This window comes from Lolium perenne, chromosome 3, assembly GCF_019359855.2.
Source record: "Lolium perenne isolate Kyuss_39 chromosome 3, Kyuss_2.0, whole genome shotgun sequence".
Taxonomy (NCBI): Eukaryota; Viridiplantae; Streptophyta; class Magnoliopsida; order Poales; family Poaceae; genus Lolium; species Lolium perenne.
The window spans coordinates 3,930,299-3,949,450 of NC_067246.2; the positions used below are offsets into that span (position 1 = coordinate 3,930,299).

The window sequence follows — 19,152 nt, forward strand, 5'->3', positions numbered from 1 at the left end:
TAAGAGTTGAGGGAAACAAACAAATACACATGTGCTAGGAACAATCATGCATCTTCCTTGTAAGCAAAAATAATTTTAACTTCAGAATACTAAGCTCATTAGCTAACAAGAAAGAAAGATAATGATATAACATATATACATGTATTTCCTCTTTTCTACGTAAACCTCAAAGTGTCGTTGCTATTGACCAATGCTAAGTTTGCCAAAACCAAATAGATTTACTCAATGCTCCCAAAGTGATACCAATACTAACAACAAGATCAATAACATAACAGAGATTGCAAACTAAAATAAGGTGTGCAATATGTAAATGATAAAACTTCTCATTAATATTCCATAACGATAACTCACACCAAGGGATACATAGATAACCAACTAAAAGAGAGATACTTCCACACTGCAACCATCTTATATGATAACTTCCCTACTCATGATATGTGTCAACACCCGGATTTTTAAGTCCGAATGCCTATTATGTCATACATCGCAATCCCAGGATTATTGTTGTTGCGAGGCATAATAGTTAAGTATCACAGTCATCATTCATTACAAACCATATTGTCTTACAATTGGAATCACATCATCCATATTACACGAATAGTTGATCTATTGATCAACGAACAAACACAAGTTCAATGCGGAAGCGTAAGATACAAGGACTCTCTAGTCCACAGGCCAACGCTTGACGTCGGAAGACTCCTAGTTGTCGTAGGCGTCCTGCTGGTCATCCCCTTGTTCATCTTCATACTCTGGCCATTTGAATAGCCAGGGACAAAGCCGTGAGTACTTCAAGTACTCGCAAACTAATACTAGTGTAAGTGCTAGACATTTCTAGTAAGGTTTGCTAAGCTCTAGTTTACTTGCATAAAGCTAGTTTTAGTTCACAAATCTTCGAGAAAAAAAAAGCTTATTCAAGTGCTAACTACTCAAGTGGGAACATTATTGTCATTCCCACCATGTAAATGGTGATTTCAAAACAATTCACCACTCCACAATTCATTTCACCATCATTTTCAAAGATTTGACATTGGACAACTGTATGGCCTTTCCAATCGTCCGTAACCATGGACACGGCTATTCGAATAGATTTACACTCTGCAGAGGTTGCACACTTGTGCCACAACATTTGATTTCATCCGTCGGGATTACCCCGAATCATCGTAACACAGTACGCGGATCATCAACCATAACCTTTCACTTACAAATCCTAGTATGAGCACCTCTCCCCATGAGCTTGGCCTCCCAGTGAAGACCAAGCATCAACTTTGGGAACTGCACAGGGCTTGGCCGTACAATTCACCTCAATTCACATCATTTCTCAACAACGGAGGCAGCCTCAAGCGTAACCCCTATGACGTGTGTTCCGAGGGAACCCATACTAAGATGCATAAACTTCCAGTTAAGCCCTACCCATAATCAGGTATTGTGGGGGTACTCAATATTGGAAAGGTATCGCATTCAAACCAATATCAGTTTTATCAAAAATCACCATCTTCTCTTGGTCATATTCACCTTCAAAACATCATTCAATGGAATGCTTCAACATTCCAAGGTTTTAAAATTCAGTTCAAGTCACGAAGTTCCCATCTAGAGTAGTCAAGTTTTATTCATTAGCACTAGCTCTAAATCATGAGGGGTGCTATCTTGCTTTGCTTGATTTAGACTATCTTCACTACTCTAGTAAACTTCCTTTATTTTGACCAAAGTTAACTATAAAAGTAACTTCTGGATAAAACATGTAAAAACTTGTAAGGTATAAACTTGGGATAGGCTTATGTAAGAAAAGATAAGTTTCATGGTGCCTTGCCCCAAAGGGCTTTGCACTTTGCAAGAATATTAGCTTGCCTTGGTAGTTCTCAAAATTCTCCTCCTCCTCCTCTTGGTAGCAACCTTCTTCCTCCGGGTACTCTCCGGTGCTAGCGTCTAAATTTAAATACGAGTATAATCACTCAACTAATTCAATGGCTATTCCATACATCACATATAATCACACAAACTATTCTAGGCCCACAATTAATCTAATTTGGGTGCATTGGTTGTGTTGCTTGAGGAGAAGTAATTATCTTCTATTTAATATGTAAATGATAGTTTCCATAGGGTTCTTGAAAAATAATTTCCTCTGATTGAAATCTTCTTAAGATTTAATTTCTCAAACAATCATACGTGAACTTATATTGACCTAAGTCAAACATTCATCATCATTATTTGAGAAAATGATTTAAATGAGGTAGACCACCTCATACCATTTAATAATTCTACAAATGATTTAAATCTCCAAGTAATTCAGATAAGAGAGTTTGACCAGGGGTTCAAACATCACATGAATTCATTTGGGACAAGATTTAAATGAAGTATAATACTTCATATGATTTGTATAATAGTTTTGGACAATATCACTTAGATAAAATAGCCATATTGTCCATTAATTAAACTAGGGCATGATCATGCAAAGTGACCACACCATTTTCTTGCAGAAACATTTGTGTAAGTCAAAGGTGAGCTATTGGAGTTGGAATTTACTTAATATATATTTTGGTTGATTTTTAATAATTATTTGAATAGGGAAAAGTCCCTGCCTTCTTCATTTTGTCAGATTAATTCTACAACTAATCTCGACATCGGACCAGTGGCATTGTGTAGATCTTTTTCATAGCTTTCCAACCATATAAAGTTTGTTGGATTTGGCCAAGCCAAACTGATTCTATTGATTTTCAAAGTTGGAGGCAGTTTTGAATTTGATTTGAATTAATTAAATAGGTTTTGAATTAAAAGGGCCGGCGGGAAAGCTAGGTGGGCCGAACTGGTTTGAAAAAGAGGAAAACGGCCCAGCAACGCATCCAGTGCGCTTGGGCCGCCTGACAGTGTGGGGTCCACGCGTCAGTGGCTGTTAAAACCCGAAGCGGTACGTTTTAAAGGGAGGCGTTGGATTAGAAGTGAATCGAACGGTCGAGGTTCATCGTCTTCTCCGACGAGAACCCGACGCTCTGGCGGCGGATCTAGGGGGTTGGCGTGCTAACCGTGGCTCCAGCAAGGGTTGGCAGTGTGCTTGATGACGTTGTGGACGACGGCGAAGCTCCTGGTACCGGTGGCAGCTCCTGGAACGGCTCCAATCGATGGCGGCGATCTCCAGGTACGGGTGGCTCCGATCTTCTAATTGGGGCAGCTCCGGCGACAATTGAGTGAGTGGAGTGGTGGTTGAGATGCAGGGATGGGAGGAGAGGATGGTGGTGTGCTTGGATTGCTCAGGGGAGTGCTCTATTTATAGAGGCGCAAGGGTGCTGCGGGGCAGTGAAGAAGTCGACCATGGCGCGGCGGTTCTGGCGAGCTAGCGAGCTAGGCAAGGGCGCGGGACTGTTCTGCGTATCCAGGCGATGCGTCTGGCGGCGACAGCGCGGTCGGGCGGCGTCTGGTTTGGTCGCATCTCCGGCGAGTCTACGGCGTCTACGGCGAGGTGATCGGTGCTAGCTGAGGTAGAGAGGCATGGTGGCGACGCTGGGCACCAGGGCCAGGGCTGAGAGTGAAGGAGGAGAGGGGGAGGTTGTCGGGGTGGTGACATGGCCGGCATGGCCATGTCCTAGCCTTGCTCCTCCTCTCTCCTAGGGTTACTATGCCTCATTTAGAGTTAGAGGGGACCAGGGGACCATTTAGTGTAGGTTGGGGTAGATTAGGATGGTGGTAGATCACCATTTCAAATAGTGTCGAATAGTTCCATAGATGTAATTTGTGAATTTTGTCCAAATTTGATTTAATTCAAATGGTTGCCCAATTTTAAAAGTGTGTGTTTGATTGAGTTAGAAAAGATCAGAGATGATGAGGTGTGGTGGTGGAATTGTTGAATTCAAAGAATTGCAAAAATTAACAAGTGTGAGATTGTTCCACTTGATAAAATGTTGCAACTTGGGATGAGCATAGCTATTGATCAAGAAAGAATTTGGCATGGTGATCTTTACAAAAAGTGTTCACCTTGATGTTGTCTTGGATGAGGTGCAAAGAGTTAGCAAGGTTTAGTTTGAAAAATTTGAATTGTAGGGGCTCAAAGTAGTGATCAGACTAAATTTGGCAGATTTGACCATTATCATATGTGAGCCAAATTTGCATTTGAAAATCATTTGATTTGTGATTCTTTGATTCCAAAAGTTGTAAAAAGTGTTTAGTAACCTTATTCAACTATTGGTGAAGACCAAATCGGTCTAGGGTCAAAATTTATAAAAATGGCATAGAGCCATATGTGAGGGTTTTAGGGTTTTTCTTTTATTTGATTTCTTTCTCTTTTTGATTTATTTGGTTGGTGATCTTCTCATGATCACTTTAGGGTTTTAGGGTATAGCATACACACATAATAACGATCATCATGGCATATCACTCAAATGCACCAGTCCTATGCAGGGTACTATATGCAGTTTTAAAAAGTTTTTGTTGGTTTGAAATTTTTCTCTCTGGAACTCTTCTAACTTTCTTTTTATTGAAATTTGGGATGTTACAAACCCTTCCCCCTTACAAAAGATCTCGTCCCGAGATCGAAAAGAAAGTTAGGTACTAAAGAGATCTGGGTACTCCTTCTTCATGAAGTCTTCGCGTTCCCAAGTGGCTTCATCTTCAGTATGATTGCTCCATTGTATCTTCAGAAACTTGATACTTCGGGTGCGGGTGGTTCGATAAGCTTCCTCCAGGATGCGAATCGGCACTTCGCGGTAAGTCAGGTCCTTGTTGATATCCACCGATCGGTGATCGATGTTCTTGAACAGTTCGGTCTTCTCAGGGACTTCAAGGCACTTCCGGAGAAGTGAGATATGAAACACGTCGTGTGATGACCCACAAGTATAGGGGATCGCAACAGTCTTCGAGGGAAGTAAATCCCAAATTTATTGATTCGACACACGGGGAGGTAAAGAATACTTATAAGCCTTAACAACTGAGTTGTCAATTCAGCTGCACCTGGAAAAGCACTAGTAACAGGGGTGATGTGAAAGTAGCAGTAATATGAGAGCAATAGTAACAAAGAATACAATGACGATAATAGCAATATGAGAGCAATGGCACCGGAAAATAGTTGATACTACTTCCAATGACATGTAGAACAAGTATATTATGATGAGAGATGGACCGGGGTTCCCAGCGATCTACACTAGTGGTAACTCTCCAATAAGTGACAAGTGTTGGGTGAACAAATTACAGTTGGGCAATTGATAGGAATCAAAGCATTAAGATAGAACATCAGGCTTATTAATCATGTAGGCATGTTTTCCATATATAGTCGTACGTGCTCGCAATGAGAAACTTGCACAACATCTATTGTCCTACCAGCCGGTGGCAGCCGGGCCTCAAGGGAAACTACTGGATATTAAGGTACTCCTTTTAATAGAGCACCGGAGCAAAGCATTAACACACCGTGAAAACATGTGATCCTCACATCACTACCATCCCCTCCGGTTGTCCCGATTTCTGTCACTTCGGGGCCATTGGTTCCGGACAGTGACATGTGCATACAACTTGTAGATACAATCTAAGCAACAATATAGAGCTCAAATCTAAGATCATGCCACTCGGGCCCTAGTGACAAGCATTAAGAATAACAAGATTGCAGCAACAATAACTTCACAAACTTTATAGATAGACTAATCATAATGTATCATCCATCGGATCCCAACAAACACAACACCGATTACATCAGATGAATCTCAATCATGTAAGGCAGCTCATGAGATCATTGTATTGAAGTACATGGGGGAGAGTATACCGACACAGCTACTGCTAGAACCCGTAGTCCATGGGGGAACTACTCACGGAGCATGGCGGAGGCGGTGGCGTTGATGGAGATGGCTTCCGGGGGCACTTCCCCGTCCCGGCAGGTGCCGGGACGAGACTTCGTCCCCCGGGTGGAGTTTCGCGATGGCGGCGGCGCCACAGTAACTTTTCTGGAGTTTCGTCAATTGGTACGGTGTTTTTAGGTCGAAAGGGGTTTTATAGGCGAAGAGGCGGCGCAGGGGGGCACCTGGGGGCGTCACACCCTAGGCCGGCGCGGCTAGGGTCTGGCCCGCGCCGCCATGTGGTGTGGTGGCCCCCTGGCCCCTCTCCGACTCTTCTTCGGTGTTCTGGAGCCTTCCGGGAAAAATAGGAGGTTTGGAGTTGATTTCGTCCAATTCCGAGAATATTGCCCGAACAGCCTTTCTGGAACCAAAAACAGCAGAAAACAGGAACTGGCACTGTGGCATCTTGTTAATAGGTTAGTTCCGGAAAACGCATAAAAACATCATAAAGTGCAAGCAAAACATGTAAGTATTGTCATAAAACAAGCATGGAACATCAGAAATTATGGATACATCGGGGACGTATCAGCATCCCCAAGCTTAGTTCCTGCTCGTCCCGAGCAGGTAAACGATAAAAAGAATAATTTTTGTAGTGACATGCTACTTACATAACCTTGATCATACTATTACAAAGCATATGAAATGAATGAAGTGACTCAAGGCAATGATCTATAGTTGCTAACAAATAGATAACATATAGCAAAACTTTTCATGAATAGTACTTTCAAGACAAGCATCAAAAGATTGCACAAGAGTTAACTCATAAAGCAATAGATTCGAAGTAAAGGCATCGAAGCAACACAAAGGAAGATATAAGTTTCAGCGGTTGCTTTCAACTTTCAACATGCATATCTCATGGATAATTGTCAATACAAAGTAATATGATGAATGCAAATATGCAGGTATGTAAGAATCAATGCACAGTTGACACAAGTGTTTGCTTCTTAAGGTGGAGAGAAATAGGTGAACTGACTCAACAATGAAAGTAAAAGAATGGTCCTCATAGAGGAAAAGCATCGATTGCTATATTTGTGCTAGAGCTTTGATTTTGAAAACATAAAGAGAGCATAAAAAGTAAAGTTTTGAGAGGTGTTTGTTGTTGTCAACGAATGGTAGTGGGCACTCTAACCCCCTTGCCAGACAAACATTCAAAGAGCGGCTCCCATTTTATTTTTATTTTTGGGTGGCACTCCTTCCAACCTTTATTTCACAAACCATGGCTAACCGAATCCTCGGGTGCCTGCCAACAATCTCATACCATGAAGGAATGCCTTTTTATTTTAGTTTTATTATGATGACACTCCTCCCAACCTTTGCTTACACAAGCCATGGCTAACCGAATCCTTCGAGTGCCGTCCAACAATCTCATACCATGGAGGAGTGTCTATTTAGTTTAATTAATTTGGGACTGGGAATCCCATTGCCAGCTCTTTTTGCAAAATTATTGGATAAGCAGATGAAGCCACTAGTCCATTGGTGAAAGTTGCCCAACAAGATTGAAAGATAAACACCACATACTTCCTCATGAGCTATAAAACATTAACACAAATTGAGAAGCATTTTGAATTGTTTAAAGGTAGCACTCAAGCAATTTACTTTGGAATGGCAGGAAATACCACATAGTAGGTAGGTATGGTGGACACAATTGGCATAGTGGTTGGCTCAAGGATTTTGGATGCATGAGAAGTATTCCCTCTCGATACAAGGCTTAGGCTAGAAAGGTTGTTTGAAGCAAACACAAGTATGAACCGGTACAGCAAAACTTACATAAGAACATATCGCAAGCATTATAATACTCTACACTGTCTTCCTTGTTGCTCAAACACTTTTACCAGAAAATATCTTGACCTTAAGAGAGATCAATTATGCAAACCAATTTTAACAAGCTTTACGGTAGTTCTCCACTAATAGGTTTAAACTACATGCAAAAACTTAATCATGATCTACTTGAGAGCTCAAAACAATTGCCAAGTGTCAAATTATCCAAGACATATGAGGCATTTTTGTCACAACCCACTTTTCAAAACCCTGAATATTTTCTAGCTTTAAAAATTTGGGCCAACAAAAACTTTTATATATCTTGCTACCTTGTGTGCATAGCTTGTAGTTTTGATTAGGATTGTTAGTAGTGAGTGTTAATAAACCACTACCCACACTAAAAACCCCTAGTAACAAGTTTCTATACCAAATTTTAAAAGAGGAAAACTCTCCATGACACCTCTAGTGAGACACCCACATCCATTTTTCTCTCATTAGAACCATTGTCCTCTTCGTCAAAAATATAGGTGCATGAGGGCATATGCAACATCTTGACACCCCCCTTTTTTTCTTCTTTCACAAAACCTCTCTTCCTTTTTGCACCTTTCTCCCTTGTGCCGTGGCCACTTCACCCCTCTCTTTGGCAACCCTAGAGGGCCACCATCCCCTCTCTTTTCTCTCTCTTTTGAGCAAACCCTAGGAAGGGGAGACACTTCCCCCTCTCTTTTCTTTCCACTTTTATTTCCTTCTCTCTCTTTTCTCTCATATGGCCTTAGGTCATGTGACACCCCTCATAATTGCACTCTTTCTCATCCATCTCGGGTTTTGCCAACTCTAGGGGTACACTACCCCCTCTTATTTTTTTTTCCTCTCTCTTTTCTTTCTTTCTTGGCCGGGCCTTGGTGCATGGCCACCGGCACCACCTCTCTCTCTGGGCATCCTCCTGGCCGCACCCCCCCCCCCTCCACCCTTGGGCCCTTTTCATCCATCCCTTTTCTCCCTTCTGGCCCAAGTCTACTCCCTCACCAGCCCACCCCAAAACTTCCCCAGCCCAAGCGACAGAGAGGAGATCCCTCTCGGGATCGTGCGTGCGACGACCGTGTGGTCTCCCCTCGATCGAGGCCGCGCCTCGTTTCCTTCCCCCGACGCCTCGTTTCACTCCCTCGCCTCCTCGTATCCTTCCCTGACACCTCGAGACCACGCGCGCCCCCTCGACTCCCTCCCGCTCGCTGCTGCTGTCACCCTCGCTGGTTGGCCGGCGCCACCGTCTATCGCCCGCCCCCTGCCCTCCTCCGCCTATATAAAGGCCCGCTCCACCACTCCACCCCTCACACCACTCCCTCTCACCCTCCTAGAGAACACCCAGAGGGCGCCGAGGCGCTCCTCTGGCCACCACTTCCCGCCATCCCTCGCCTGCCGTGACCGCCGCCGGAGAAGACGAAGGTCGCCGGACCCTTCTGCTGCAACGCCGCCCTCTCCCCTCTGTTTCCTTCCACCCGTTCGTCCTCGAGGCCTAACCCGCCCTCCTTCTTCTCCAGGATCGCCGGGGAGTCACGCTGCCGCCGTCTTCCCGGAAGTCCCTGCGAAGAAAACCGCCGGGAGAAGCTGCTGTTCGCCCGGAGGAAGCCCTGGACGCGCACCAAGCCTGCCCCGAACCGCCTCCGACCCACCTCACCCCCGCCATCGCGATCCAGACCTCGCTGGTGAGTCCCCCGGTCGTCTCTGTCCCTCTCTCGTTCGCGATCGAGGAAGAAGATGGCCCTGGGCCATCCGATCTTCATCGGTAGGCTGCATGGGCCATGCAGCAAGTGGCCTGCATGCCCTTGGCACCCGGGCCCCCTTTCTTTCTTTTTATTTTTCTCCCTTTCTTCCCCTGCCCGCGTGGCAATACTCCTGGGCCGGCCCATCCCTCACTCACATACGGCCCAGAGATTTCCCGCCCCTTTTCCGATTCAAATTTCGTTTAAAATTTCCTGTTTAACACCTGTGCACCATTCTGCTAATAACCCGAGTTTTATAAGTCCAAAAGTAATGAAACCAGTTGTGTTAGAAAGATAATTTCCAGACCTTTCACATGCCACCGGTCCCATATTTTTAGGATTTTTATACGAATTTTAGTGTATTAAACTTGCTCTGTGTATTCTGCACACTCCACTAAATTCCTAAAATCATAAAATTAATATTTTTGACTGATTCCAATTGTGATGATCTTATTTTAATGTTGTCCATCTCAGAAAAATACCATGGGTCCCTGTAGAAAATAATTCTGGATCGTTTATAAAAATGGTGTGTCACATGAAATGTTGTTCATTAAAATTTTGTTATTCAATCTCCCACCCCAACTCTTTTCTTATAAATTTGGCCAATGCATGATTTCACTTTGATACAACATACACCCCTGCATACTTTATCTTATTCTTTTAAAACTTGATTTTTGAGCTATGTGTTGATTGTATGTTGTTCTTCTATTTTCGCAACGCTAGATACGAACGTGGGAGAAGTCGAAGGAGAGGATTTTGGAGAAGGTGTTGAAGAAGACCAGGGACTAGCCAGCCAAGGCAAGCCATTTACCTTGACCCCTTACTATCTATGTTCTTGGATGAGATCTTTTTATTCTTCCCCATCTTGATCCTTTGCGTTTTTCGGTTGAATAATTCTCTTCTTTGACATACTTGCCGCCAAGTATGTAATTATTTCCCTCTTGGTAGTTCGCGTACTTACTCTAAGTATGAGAATTAAAACGCACTCATTTGACACCTCCTAATTCTAGTTAAAATTTGGGATAACATCATGTTTTTGCTCCACCCTTTTGATTATCTCCATTCATACTCAATATGGGTATGGATGCCTTTGACACTCTTTTGTATGATGGCATTCTTATGCTATTGAGCATCTTAGTTCACACATAAACTTTAGGTTGGGAAAACCCTCAAGGTTTTTACCTTGTTGTAAAAGTTTTTCTTAAAACCTTGGGTATAATGTTATGCCCAAGTGAGAATTTGAGAAAGGAAAGGATTTGGTAAAAATGATGGGAATGAGAAAGTGGTTGGGGTATTACGAAAACTTTGGCGCCTAAGTACTCACCCATGACAACAAACTAGCGCAACCACATTACTCCAACATGGGCACGGGGCTTAGCTCGACGTTCGTTCTCTTTAGCATGAGGCACCGCATAACTATACAAGGGTAAGGTTACCCCCGAGTCCGGGTTGTCGAAGTTGGGACAATAGTATAACGGGAGGCCTTCGGGGCTGACCCGTCCGGAAGACACTATGGGTCTCCTGGCTTGGCGGTGGAGCCACGCTCAAAAGGAGGTGAGCTGCCACGGTGCCGGGGAGGTACATACTCCATAGGGTAGGACCTCTTGCTAATTAGAATGGGCGAAAGGCTTCGACTGGTTATCCGATACCCACATACTTTCGTATGATGGCCCGGGGATGATCCCGGCGGATTTATCAGATCTTGTGGGGAAAGTGCGCAAACTCTGCAGAGTGAAATCTATTCGAATAGCCGTGTCCGCGGTCATGGACGGTTGGATTGGCTGTTGCTTAGCCTGATGTGTTTTGTTTATGAAAATGTATGACAAAGGAAAGAAATGGGATTTGTCTTGGAGTACGTGGAGTACTGGAAAAATAATGTTGGCCATGATGAGATGGTTGGAAAGGAAATAAAATTTGGGTCTACTCTTCCTAAGTGTTTATGTCGTGAAGAGTCTTCTTAAACTACTTCATGTAGGGATGTCTTAGACAAATCTTTGAGTGTCTCCTTCGCCCTTGAAGTTGAGATGCTAAATCCACCAAAACACTCCTTCTCTCCTACATGACATATTCCTTAATGAAAGTAGATATTCCCTCTTGATCTCCTAGTTTAGTTCTCGGTACCTTGTTTCCTTTAATATGTTACTTTGTAAATGGTTTGCGAGTACAATTCAAAATGTACTCACGGCTTTGTCCCTGGCTATTTACTTGGCCAGACTATGAGGAGGATTTTGAAGATGATGGTGGTTATCAGGACGACTATGCGACTTAGGACGTTTCCCGGTCAGCTGCCTGTAGGGTTTAAGGCATGACTTGGGCCCGACGAAGTTGATTTGTATCCGCTGCTTTTGGATGTTTGAATTCAGCCCGATGTGGCCATTTGTGTAAGACTTGGTCATAAGACCGTTTGTAAGACTATTTATTATTTCGGTACTATGTAATGGATGTTGTAACTCTGTTTATCAGTTCGGTTATGTGCTCATGTTACACTGATCATGGGATCATGAGTGAATGCATAACGGGTATTTCGGACAGTTGGTCCGGGGTGCCACAGAGCTGGTATCAGAGCCATCCTGACTCTAGGGAAAGCCTTAGTTAGCATGGACGTTAAGGTTAGAATAAAATTATTTTTTTCAATATCAAAAACGAGATGACTCTAAGCTGAAAGAATGCCTAGTCTCTCCCCTAAATTTTTCTTCTTAGAGATGAACTACTTGCATTAATCTTAACTGTTTTATATTATGTACCTTAAAATTTTGCACACTTGACATATTACTACTTGTATTAACATTAAAATTTTGTGTAGATGGAGGAAGTTATGTACACCCGGAGCCGTCAGGTGGGAGAGTCGCAGCCCTTGTTCCTCTTCGAGACCGCCCTGATCGACGTTTGTAACGCCGTCGGTCGCCTCCGCCCCGAGGTGAAGGGCGGACAGATGAACGATATCGAGAACGAGGACTTGTCCTGGATGATCGTCTGCACCATCCGGGGCTCCCACGTCAAGCAGCTCCCGGAGTTCGAGATCCAGCTGTTCGAGCGCACTTGGGAGGATGGTCTGGTTCGCGCGCTCCAGGCAGCCCTTGCTCACCTCGCGTTCCACCACCGTGCGGAGCTCGAGGAGAGGAACCTCCCTTACGCTCACTTTGGGTGGCGTGACGAGGAGGGCCTTCCCACCATTGTGCCTTATGTTTGCCCCCTCGGTCGTCACGCTGGCCAGATGGAGTTCCTCCTCGGCAAGACTCAGAACAGCCTCGACATCTGCCGGATGGAGAAAGAGATGCTGACAAATGAGTTGGGCGAGGTCAAGCAAGACCTTGAGGAGATGAAGCGGAGGGCTCGCCGCCAGCGGAAGCTCAAGCTCCGGGCAAGAGAGGCCAAGTACATGCTTAAGGTGAAGGTGAAGCACCTTAAGACGGCGCTCCGCGAGGCCGAGACCAAGATAGAGGAGCTGGAGGATGATGGCGAGGATCTCCGCAAGGAGAACGCTGCCCTCCTTAGTGACGATGATGATTACATGGATGAGGAAGGGTATGATTGGAACAACCCATCCGAAGAGGAAGATGAGGATGATATGAATTTCATCAATGATGAGCCCGAAGAGCCAGCACCCCCTACCCCTCGCGAGTCGTCCGAGGAAGAAGACCCCGAGGAGCCACCGTTTGAGGAGCCGCCGACCAAGGATGACACCATCATCCTTGACGACGACTAGTTTGAGCACCGCACTATCGCTAGCTATGTTATGTTATGATGTCCTTGATGTAATCGCGTAGAACGATGTTGGTCCTATGGTGACCTTGATGTGGTGAACCTTGAGCTTTTGGTGATGTTTATGTTATGATGATGGTTGCTTTTGGTTTTCATGCTTTCTTTATCTTTCAAGTTTGTTTTCAACAAGTCTTTATGCATCATGTCACCCCTTCCCCTTAGAAAGAACTCGCCTATCAAAGTTGTTCCCTTTTGTCTTATGTCTTCAACTTATCAGATGGTTGACACTCACCGAGGCGCGCACCAAAACGACCCTCCACCACCTCCGCCTGAACCCAATATGGCTCAAATCCTTCGCATCCTTATGGAAGACCGTCAAGCCGCCCGTGCTGAAAGCCAAGCAAACATTGCGGCTCTGCAGAACATTGCGCAGCTTGCCGCAGGAAACAACAACAATGGAGGAGATGGTGAAGACGGCCCAAGATCCAAGCTTAGGGACTTCCAGAATACTAATCCACCGGTATTCACCAAGTGCACCGCCCCTCTTGATGCGGACGATTGGCTCCGTACAATCGAGAACAATCTGGAAGTCGCGGCCGTGGGCGAAAATGAGAAGGTGGTCCTTGCAACTCACTTTCTCGCCGGACCCGCAAGAGCTTGGTGGGAGAATATTAAGGCAATGCAAGCTGCTGACCATGTGATCACTTGGGAGGAATTTACCACTAAGTTCCGCAAGGCCCACATCCCTTCTGGTTTAATCAAGATCAAGAGAGATGAGTTCTTCAACCTTAAGCAGAACAATGGTAGTGTGATTGACTACCTGGACAAGTTCAACACCTTGGCTCGATATGCACCTCAGGACACTGATACCGATGAGAAGAAGAGGGACCGTTTCCTTAATGGTCTTCATGAAGAGATTCAGAGTATTCTCGTGGCTGTTCCTTACCCTGATCTGGAAACTCTGGTGGATGCCGCCATCATGGTGGAGTCCAAGCGCAAGGCAGCCTATGAGACCCGCAAGCGCAAGATGCAGCAGCAACAGCAGAGTGGACCCAGCAATGCTAGGTTCCGTGGCCAGCCTCCCTCAAAGCCGGCGCCCCAGCCTCAGCGAGCGCCAGCCCCTGCTTATCGTCCCTCCAACAACAACACCAACCGCCAGAATGTGCAGCCTCGTACTGGAGGAGGAAACTTCAACAACAACCCCCGCAACAACCCGAATGCTCGCCCTCAAGGAGAAGGATGTTTCGCTTGTGGACAGCCTGGACATTTTTCTCGTGAGTGCCCCTCTAAGATGAACCCGGCTCAACGCCCCAATGCGCCAAGACCCAATCAAGGCCAAGCTCGTGCTGCAACCGGAAGGAAGCCCCCACCTAAGAAGCAGGCTAATACTGTTAGAGGACACCTGAATCATGCCAATGCCGAAGAAGCTGAAGAATCTCCTGACATTGTGCTGGGTACGTTCCTAGTCCACTCCACCCCCGCCAAAGTTCTTTTTGATTCCGGTGCATCTCATTCCTTTGTTACCGAACCCTTTGTCAAGAAAAGCAAAATGACACCCACCCTAATGGATAGACTCATGTTAGTTCAAATACCAGGATCCACCGCTAAAACTCGCTTATCTTGTAAACAAGTTCCGGTAGAAATCCTAGGTGTTCCCTTCCAAGCCGACCTCATCGTCCTAGGAGCCCAAGGATTGGAAGTAATTCTGGGAATGGATTGGATGACTAAGTACCAAGGCCACATTGACTGTGCCCATAAGTCTATCACCTTAACCAATAGCGAAGGAATCCAAATAAAATACACCGCCACTATGCCTTCATCTAAAGCCTTCTGTAAACAAAGTGTCGCCGAAACCCCCATCGATCTTGTCCCAATCGTTTGTGAGTATCCAGATGTTTTCCCAGAAGAGTTGCCCGGTATGCCCCCTGATAGGGATATAGAGTTCATCATCGAACTTATCCCCGGAACAGCACCCATAGCACAGAGGCCTTATCGCATGAACCCCCAAGAGCTGATAGAACTCAAGAAACAATTGGACGATATGTTGAGCAAAGGTCTAATCCGACCTAGTGCCTCACCATGGGGATCTCCCGTGATATTTGTGGACAAGCGAGACGGTACCATCCGCCTGTGCGTGGATTACCGAAAGCTCAATGACGTAACCATCAAGAACAAGTATCCCCTTCCCAAGATTGAAGATTTGTTTGATCAAATGAATGGAGCCCGAGTTTTCTCCAAGATCGATCTCCGTACTGGTTACCATCAGCTCAAAGTACGTGAGTCAGATATCCCCAAAACAGCCTTCACCACCCGTTACGGATTGTTTGAGTACACCGTAATGTCTTTTGGTTTAACCAATGCTCCCGCCTACTTCATGAATCTGATGAACAAAGTCTTCATGAATTATCTCGACAAGTTCGTCGTAGTATTCATCGATGACATCTTAGTCTACTCCAAGAGTGAAGAAGAACATGAAGAGCATCTACGACTAGTTTTGGGAACCTTAAGAAAGCACCAACTCTATGCTAAATTTAGCAAATGTCAGTTTTGGCTCAAGGAAGTTGGATTTCTTGGTCATGTTCTGTCCGCTGGAGGAGTTTCCGTCGACCCCTCTCTCATTAAGTCTATCATGGATCGGAAGCCGCCAACTAACCCGACCGAAGTGAGATCCTTCCTCGGATTAGCAGGCTACTACCGTAAGTTTGTAGAAGGGTTCTCAAGTATTGCCAAGCCCATGACCATGTTGCTCAAGAAGGGTAAGAAATTTGAATGGACAGAACAATGTGAAGCCAGTTTTCAAGAACTCAAGAAGCATCTTGTGTCTGCCCCCATCCTCACCATGCCGGATGTCACCAAAGACTTTGTAATCTATTGCGATGCTTCCAAGCTCGGACTTGGTAGTGTTCTGATGCAAGAAGGGAAGGTTATCGCCTATCTCTCCCGACAGCTGCGGCCACATGAAATGAACTACCCAACCCATGATCTGGAATTAGCTGCCGTAGTTCATGCACTCAAGACTTGGCGTCATTATCTCATCGGAAATCGGTGTGACATTTACACCGACCACAAGAGCCTCAAGTACATATTCACTCAGAGGGAGCTGAATATGCGACAAAGAAGGTGGATAGAGCTAATAAAGGACTATGATCTGAGTATTCACTATCACCCTGGAAAGGCGAATGTAGTCGCCGACGCCCTTAGTCGAGAACCATGTTCGCTGAATGCCCGTCTCAAAATGGAACAACCAATGCTATACCAAGAGTTTGAAGAGTTCGTCCTGGAACTCGTTAGCCATGGTTTTCTAGCCACCTTGGAAGTTAAACCGACTCTCCGGGATCAAATCAAGGAAGCTCAGAAAGATCATGAGAGTATTGAAGGTATCAAACGCCGTATGGACAAAGAGGAAGTAGCTGGATTTTCCGTGGACGGAGAAGGAATCTTGTGGTACAATGGGCGTCTTTGTGTACCAACTATCCCCGAATTGAAGAACCTAATTATGGAGGAAGCTCATAATACTCCTTACTCCATCCACCCTGGCGGATCAAAGATGTATCAAGATCTCAAGGAGACTTTCTGGTGGCACGGAATGAAACGTGACATTGCCTTCTTCATTGCTAGATGTGACGTTTGTCAACGAGTTAAAGCCGAACATCAACGCCCGGCTGGACTACTCCAACCTCTGCAAGTTCCCGTATGGAAATGGGACGAAGTGGGAATGGATTTTATCACTGGACTTCCACGGTCAAGCCGCGGACATGATTCCATTTGGGTCATTATAGATCGCCTGACCAAGGTTGCCCATTTTATTCCCGTCAAGACCACATTCAATGGACGTCGCTTGGCAGATCTTTATATCTCACGGATCGTCAGTCTCCATGGGGTTCCCAAGAGGATTGTATCTGATCGCGGCACACAGTTCACCTCTAGATTCTGGAACCAATTACACGAAGCCTTGGGGACCAAACTCTCTTTCAGCACCGCTTACCACCCACAAACCGGAGGACAAACTGAACGAGTGAATCAGATTCTGGAAGACATGCTCCGCGCATGTGTTCTAGCCTATGGTGCAAAATGGGAAGACTGTCTTCCCTTTGCGGAGTTCTCTTATAATAACAGCTACCAGGCCAGCCTCCAGATGGCGCCTTTTGAAGCACTCTATGGGCGCAAATGTCGCACCCCTCTCAATTGGTCCGAGACTGGAGAAAGTCAAGTGTTCGGACCTGATATACTTCGTGAAGCAGAAGAACAAGTTCAACTTATCCGAGATCGCTTGAAGGCTGCTCAATCTCGCCAGAAGAGCTACGCCGACCCCAAACGCCGTGAAGTGACATTCAACAGCGGAGACTTTGCGTACCTCCGTGTCACCCCTCTCAAGGGAATGCAACGTTTCCACGTCAAGGGCAAGTTGGCACCAAGGTACATTGGTCCTTTCAAGGTCCTTGGTCGCCGCGGAGAAGTCTCATATCAATTGGAGCTACCCGCAGAACTGTCAGAGTTTCATGATGTCTTCCATGTATCCCAACTCCGGAGATGCCTCCAAGTGCCCGATAAGCCCGAGGTGTTCAAGAACATCGACCACCGCTCCATCAACCTAAACCAGGATTTAACCTACCGCGAGAGACCACTTCGAATCCTGGAAGAAGCCGTAAGGGTCACTCGCAGAAGAAAGATCAAGTTTTTCAAGGTCCAGTGGAGTAACCATTCTGAGGAGGAAGCCACCTGGGAACGGGAGGATTATCTTCGGAGCGAGTTCCCTTATCTCTTCAGCTCTTAGATCCGGAATCTCGAGACGAGATTCTTTTAAGGGGGGAAGGTCTGTCACAACCCACTTTTCAAAACCCTGAATATTTTCTAGCTTTAAAAATTTGGGCCAACAAAAACTTTTATATATCTTGCTACCTTGTGTGCATAGCTTGTAGTTTTGATTAGGATTGTTAGTAGTGAGTGTTAATAAACCACTACCCACACTAAAAACCCCTAGTAACAAGTTTCTATACCAAATTTTAAAAGAGGAAAACTCTCCATGACACCTCTAGTGAGACACCCACATCCATTTTTCTCTCATTAGAACCATTGTCCTCTTCGTCAAAAATATAGGTGCATGAGGGCATATGCAACATCTTGACACCCCCCTTTTTTTCTTCTTTCACAAAACCTCTCTTCCTTTTTGCACCTTTCTCCCTTGTGCCGTGGCCACTTCACCCCTCTCTTTGGCAACCCTAGAGGGCCACCATCCCCTCTCTTTTCTCTCTCTTTTGAGCAAACCCTAGGAAGGGGAGACACTTCCCCCTCTCTTTTCTTTCCACTTTTATTTCCTTCTCTCTCTTTTCTCTCATATGGCCTTAGGTCATGTGACACCCCTCATAATTGCACTCTTTCTCATCCATCTCGGGTTTTGCCAACTCTAGGGGTACACTACCCCCTCTTATTTTTTTTCCTCTCTCTTTTCTTTCTTTCTTGGCCGGGCCTTGGTGCATGGCCACCGGCACCACCTCTCTCTCTGGGCATCCTCCTGGCCGCACCCCCCCCTCCACCCTTGGGCCCTTTTCACCCATCCCTTTTCTCCCTTCTGGCCCAAGTCTACTCCCTCACCAGCCCACCCCAAAACTTCCCCAGCCCAAGCGACAGAGAGGAGATCCCTCTCGGGATCGTGCGTGCGACGACCGTGTGGTCTCCCCTCGATCGAGGCCGCGCCTCGTTTCCTTCCCCCGACGCCTCGTTTCGCTCCCTCGCCTCCTCGTATCCTTCCCTGACACCTCGAGACCATGCGCGCCCCCTCGACTCCCTCCCGCTCGCTGCTGCTGTCTCCCTCGCTGGTTGGCCGGCGCCACCGTCTATCGCCCGCCCCCTGCCCTCCTCCGCCTATATAAAGGCCCGCTCCACCACTCCACCCCTCACACCACTCCCTCTCACCCTCCCAGAGAACACCCAGAGGGCGCCGAGGCGCTCCTCTGGCCACCACTTCCCGCCATCCCTCGCCTGCCGTGACCGCCGCCGGAGAAGACAAAGGTCGCCGGACCCTTCTGCTGCAACGCCGCCCTCTCCCCTCTGTTTCCTTCCACCCATTCGTCCTCGAGGCCTAACCCGCCCTCCTTCTTCTCCAGGATCGCCGGGGAGTCACGCTG

At 46.1% G+C, this 19,152-nt stretch overlaps 1 protein-coding gene across 1 annotated transcript; it reads left to right on the forward strand.

Annotated features, from left to right (window-relative positions):
* Positions 1-13,367: 13,367 nt before the first annotated feature.
* LOC139837763 (uncharacterized) lies at positions 13,368-17,801 on the forward strand. The gene is made up of 5 exons (XM_071827029.1): positions 13,368-14,481; positions 14,812-15,081; positions 15,301-16,404; positions 16,646-16,796; positions 17,144-17,801. The coding sequence occupies exons 1-5, from the start codon at positions 13,368-13,370 to the stop codon at positions 17,799-17,801; spliced, it is 3,297 nt and encodes a 1,098-aa protein (XP_071683130.1).
* Positions 17,802-19,152: the final 1,351 nt, after the last annotated feature.

Coding starts and splice junctions, on each gene's coding strand:
- LOC139837763 (XM_071827029.1), top strand. CDS start 13,368: ATGGCTCAAATCCTTCGCATCCTTATGGAAGACCGTCAAGCCGCCCGT. Junction 15,082..15,300: donor GGACGATATGTTGAGCAAAG/GTCTAATCCGAC, acceptor ATCAGCTCAAAG/TACGTGAGTCAGATATCCCC. Junction 16,405..16,645: donor AGATCATGAGAGTATTGAAG/GTATCAAACGCC, acceptor CTTCATTGCTAG/ATGTGACGTTTGTCAACGAG.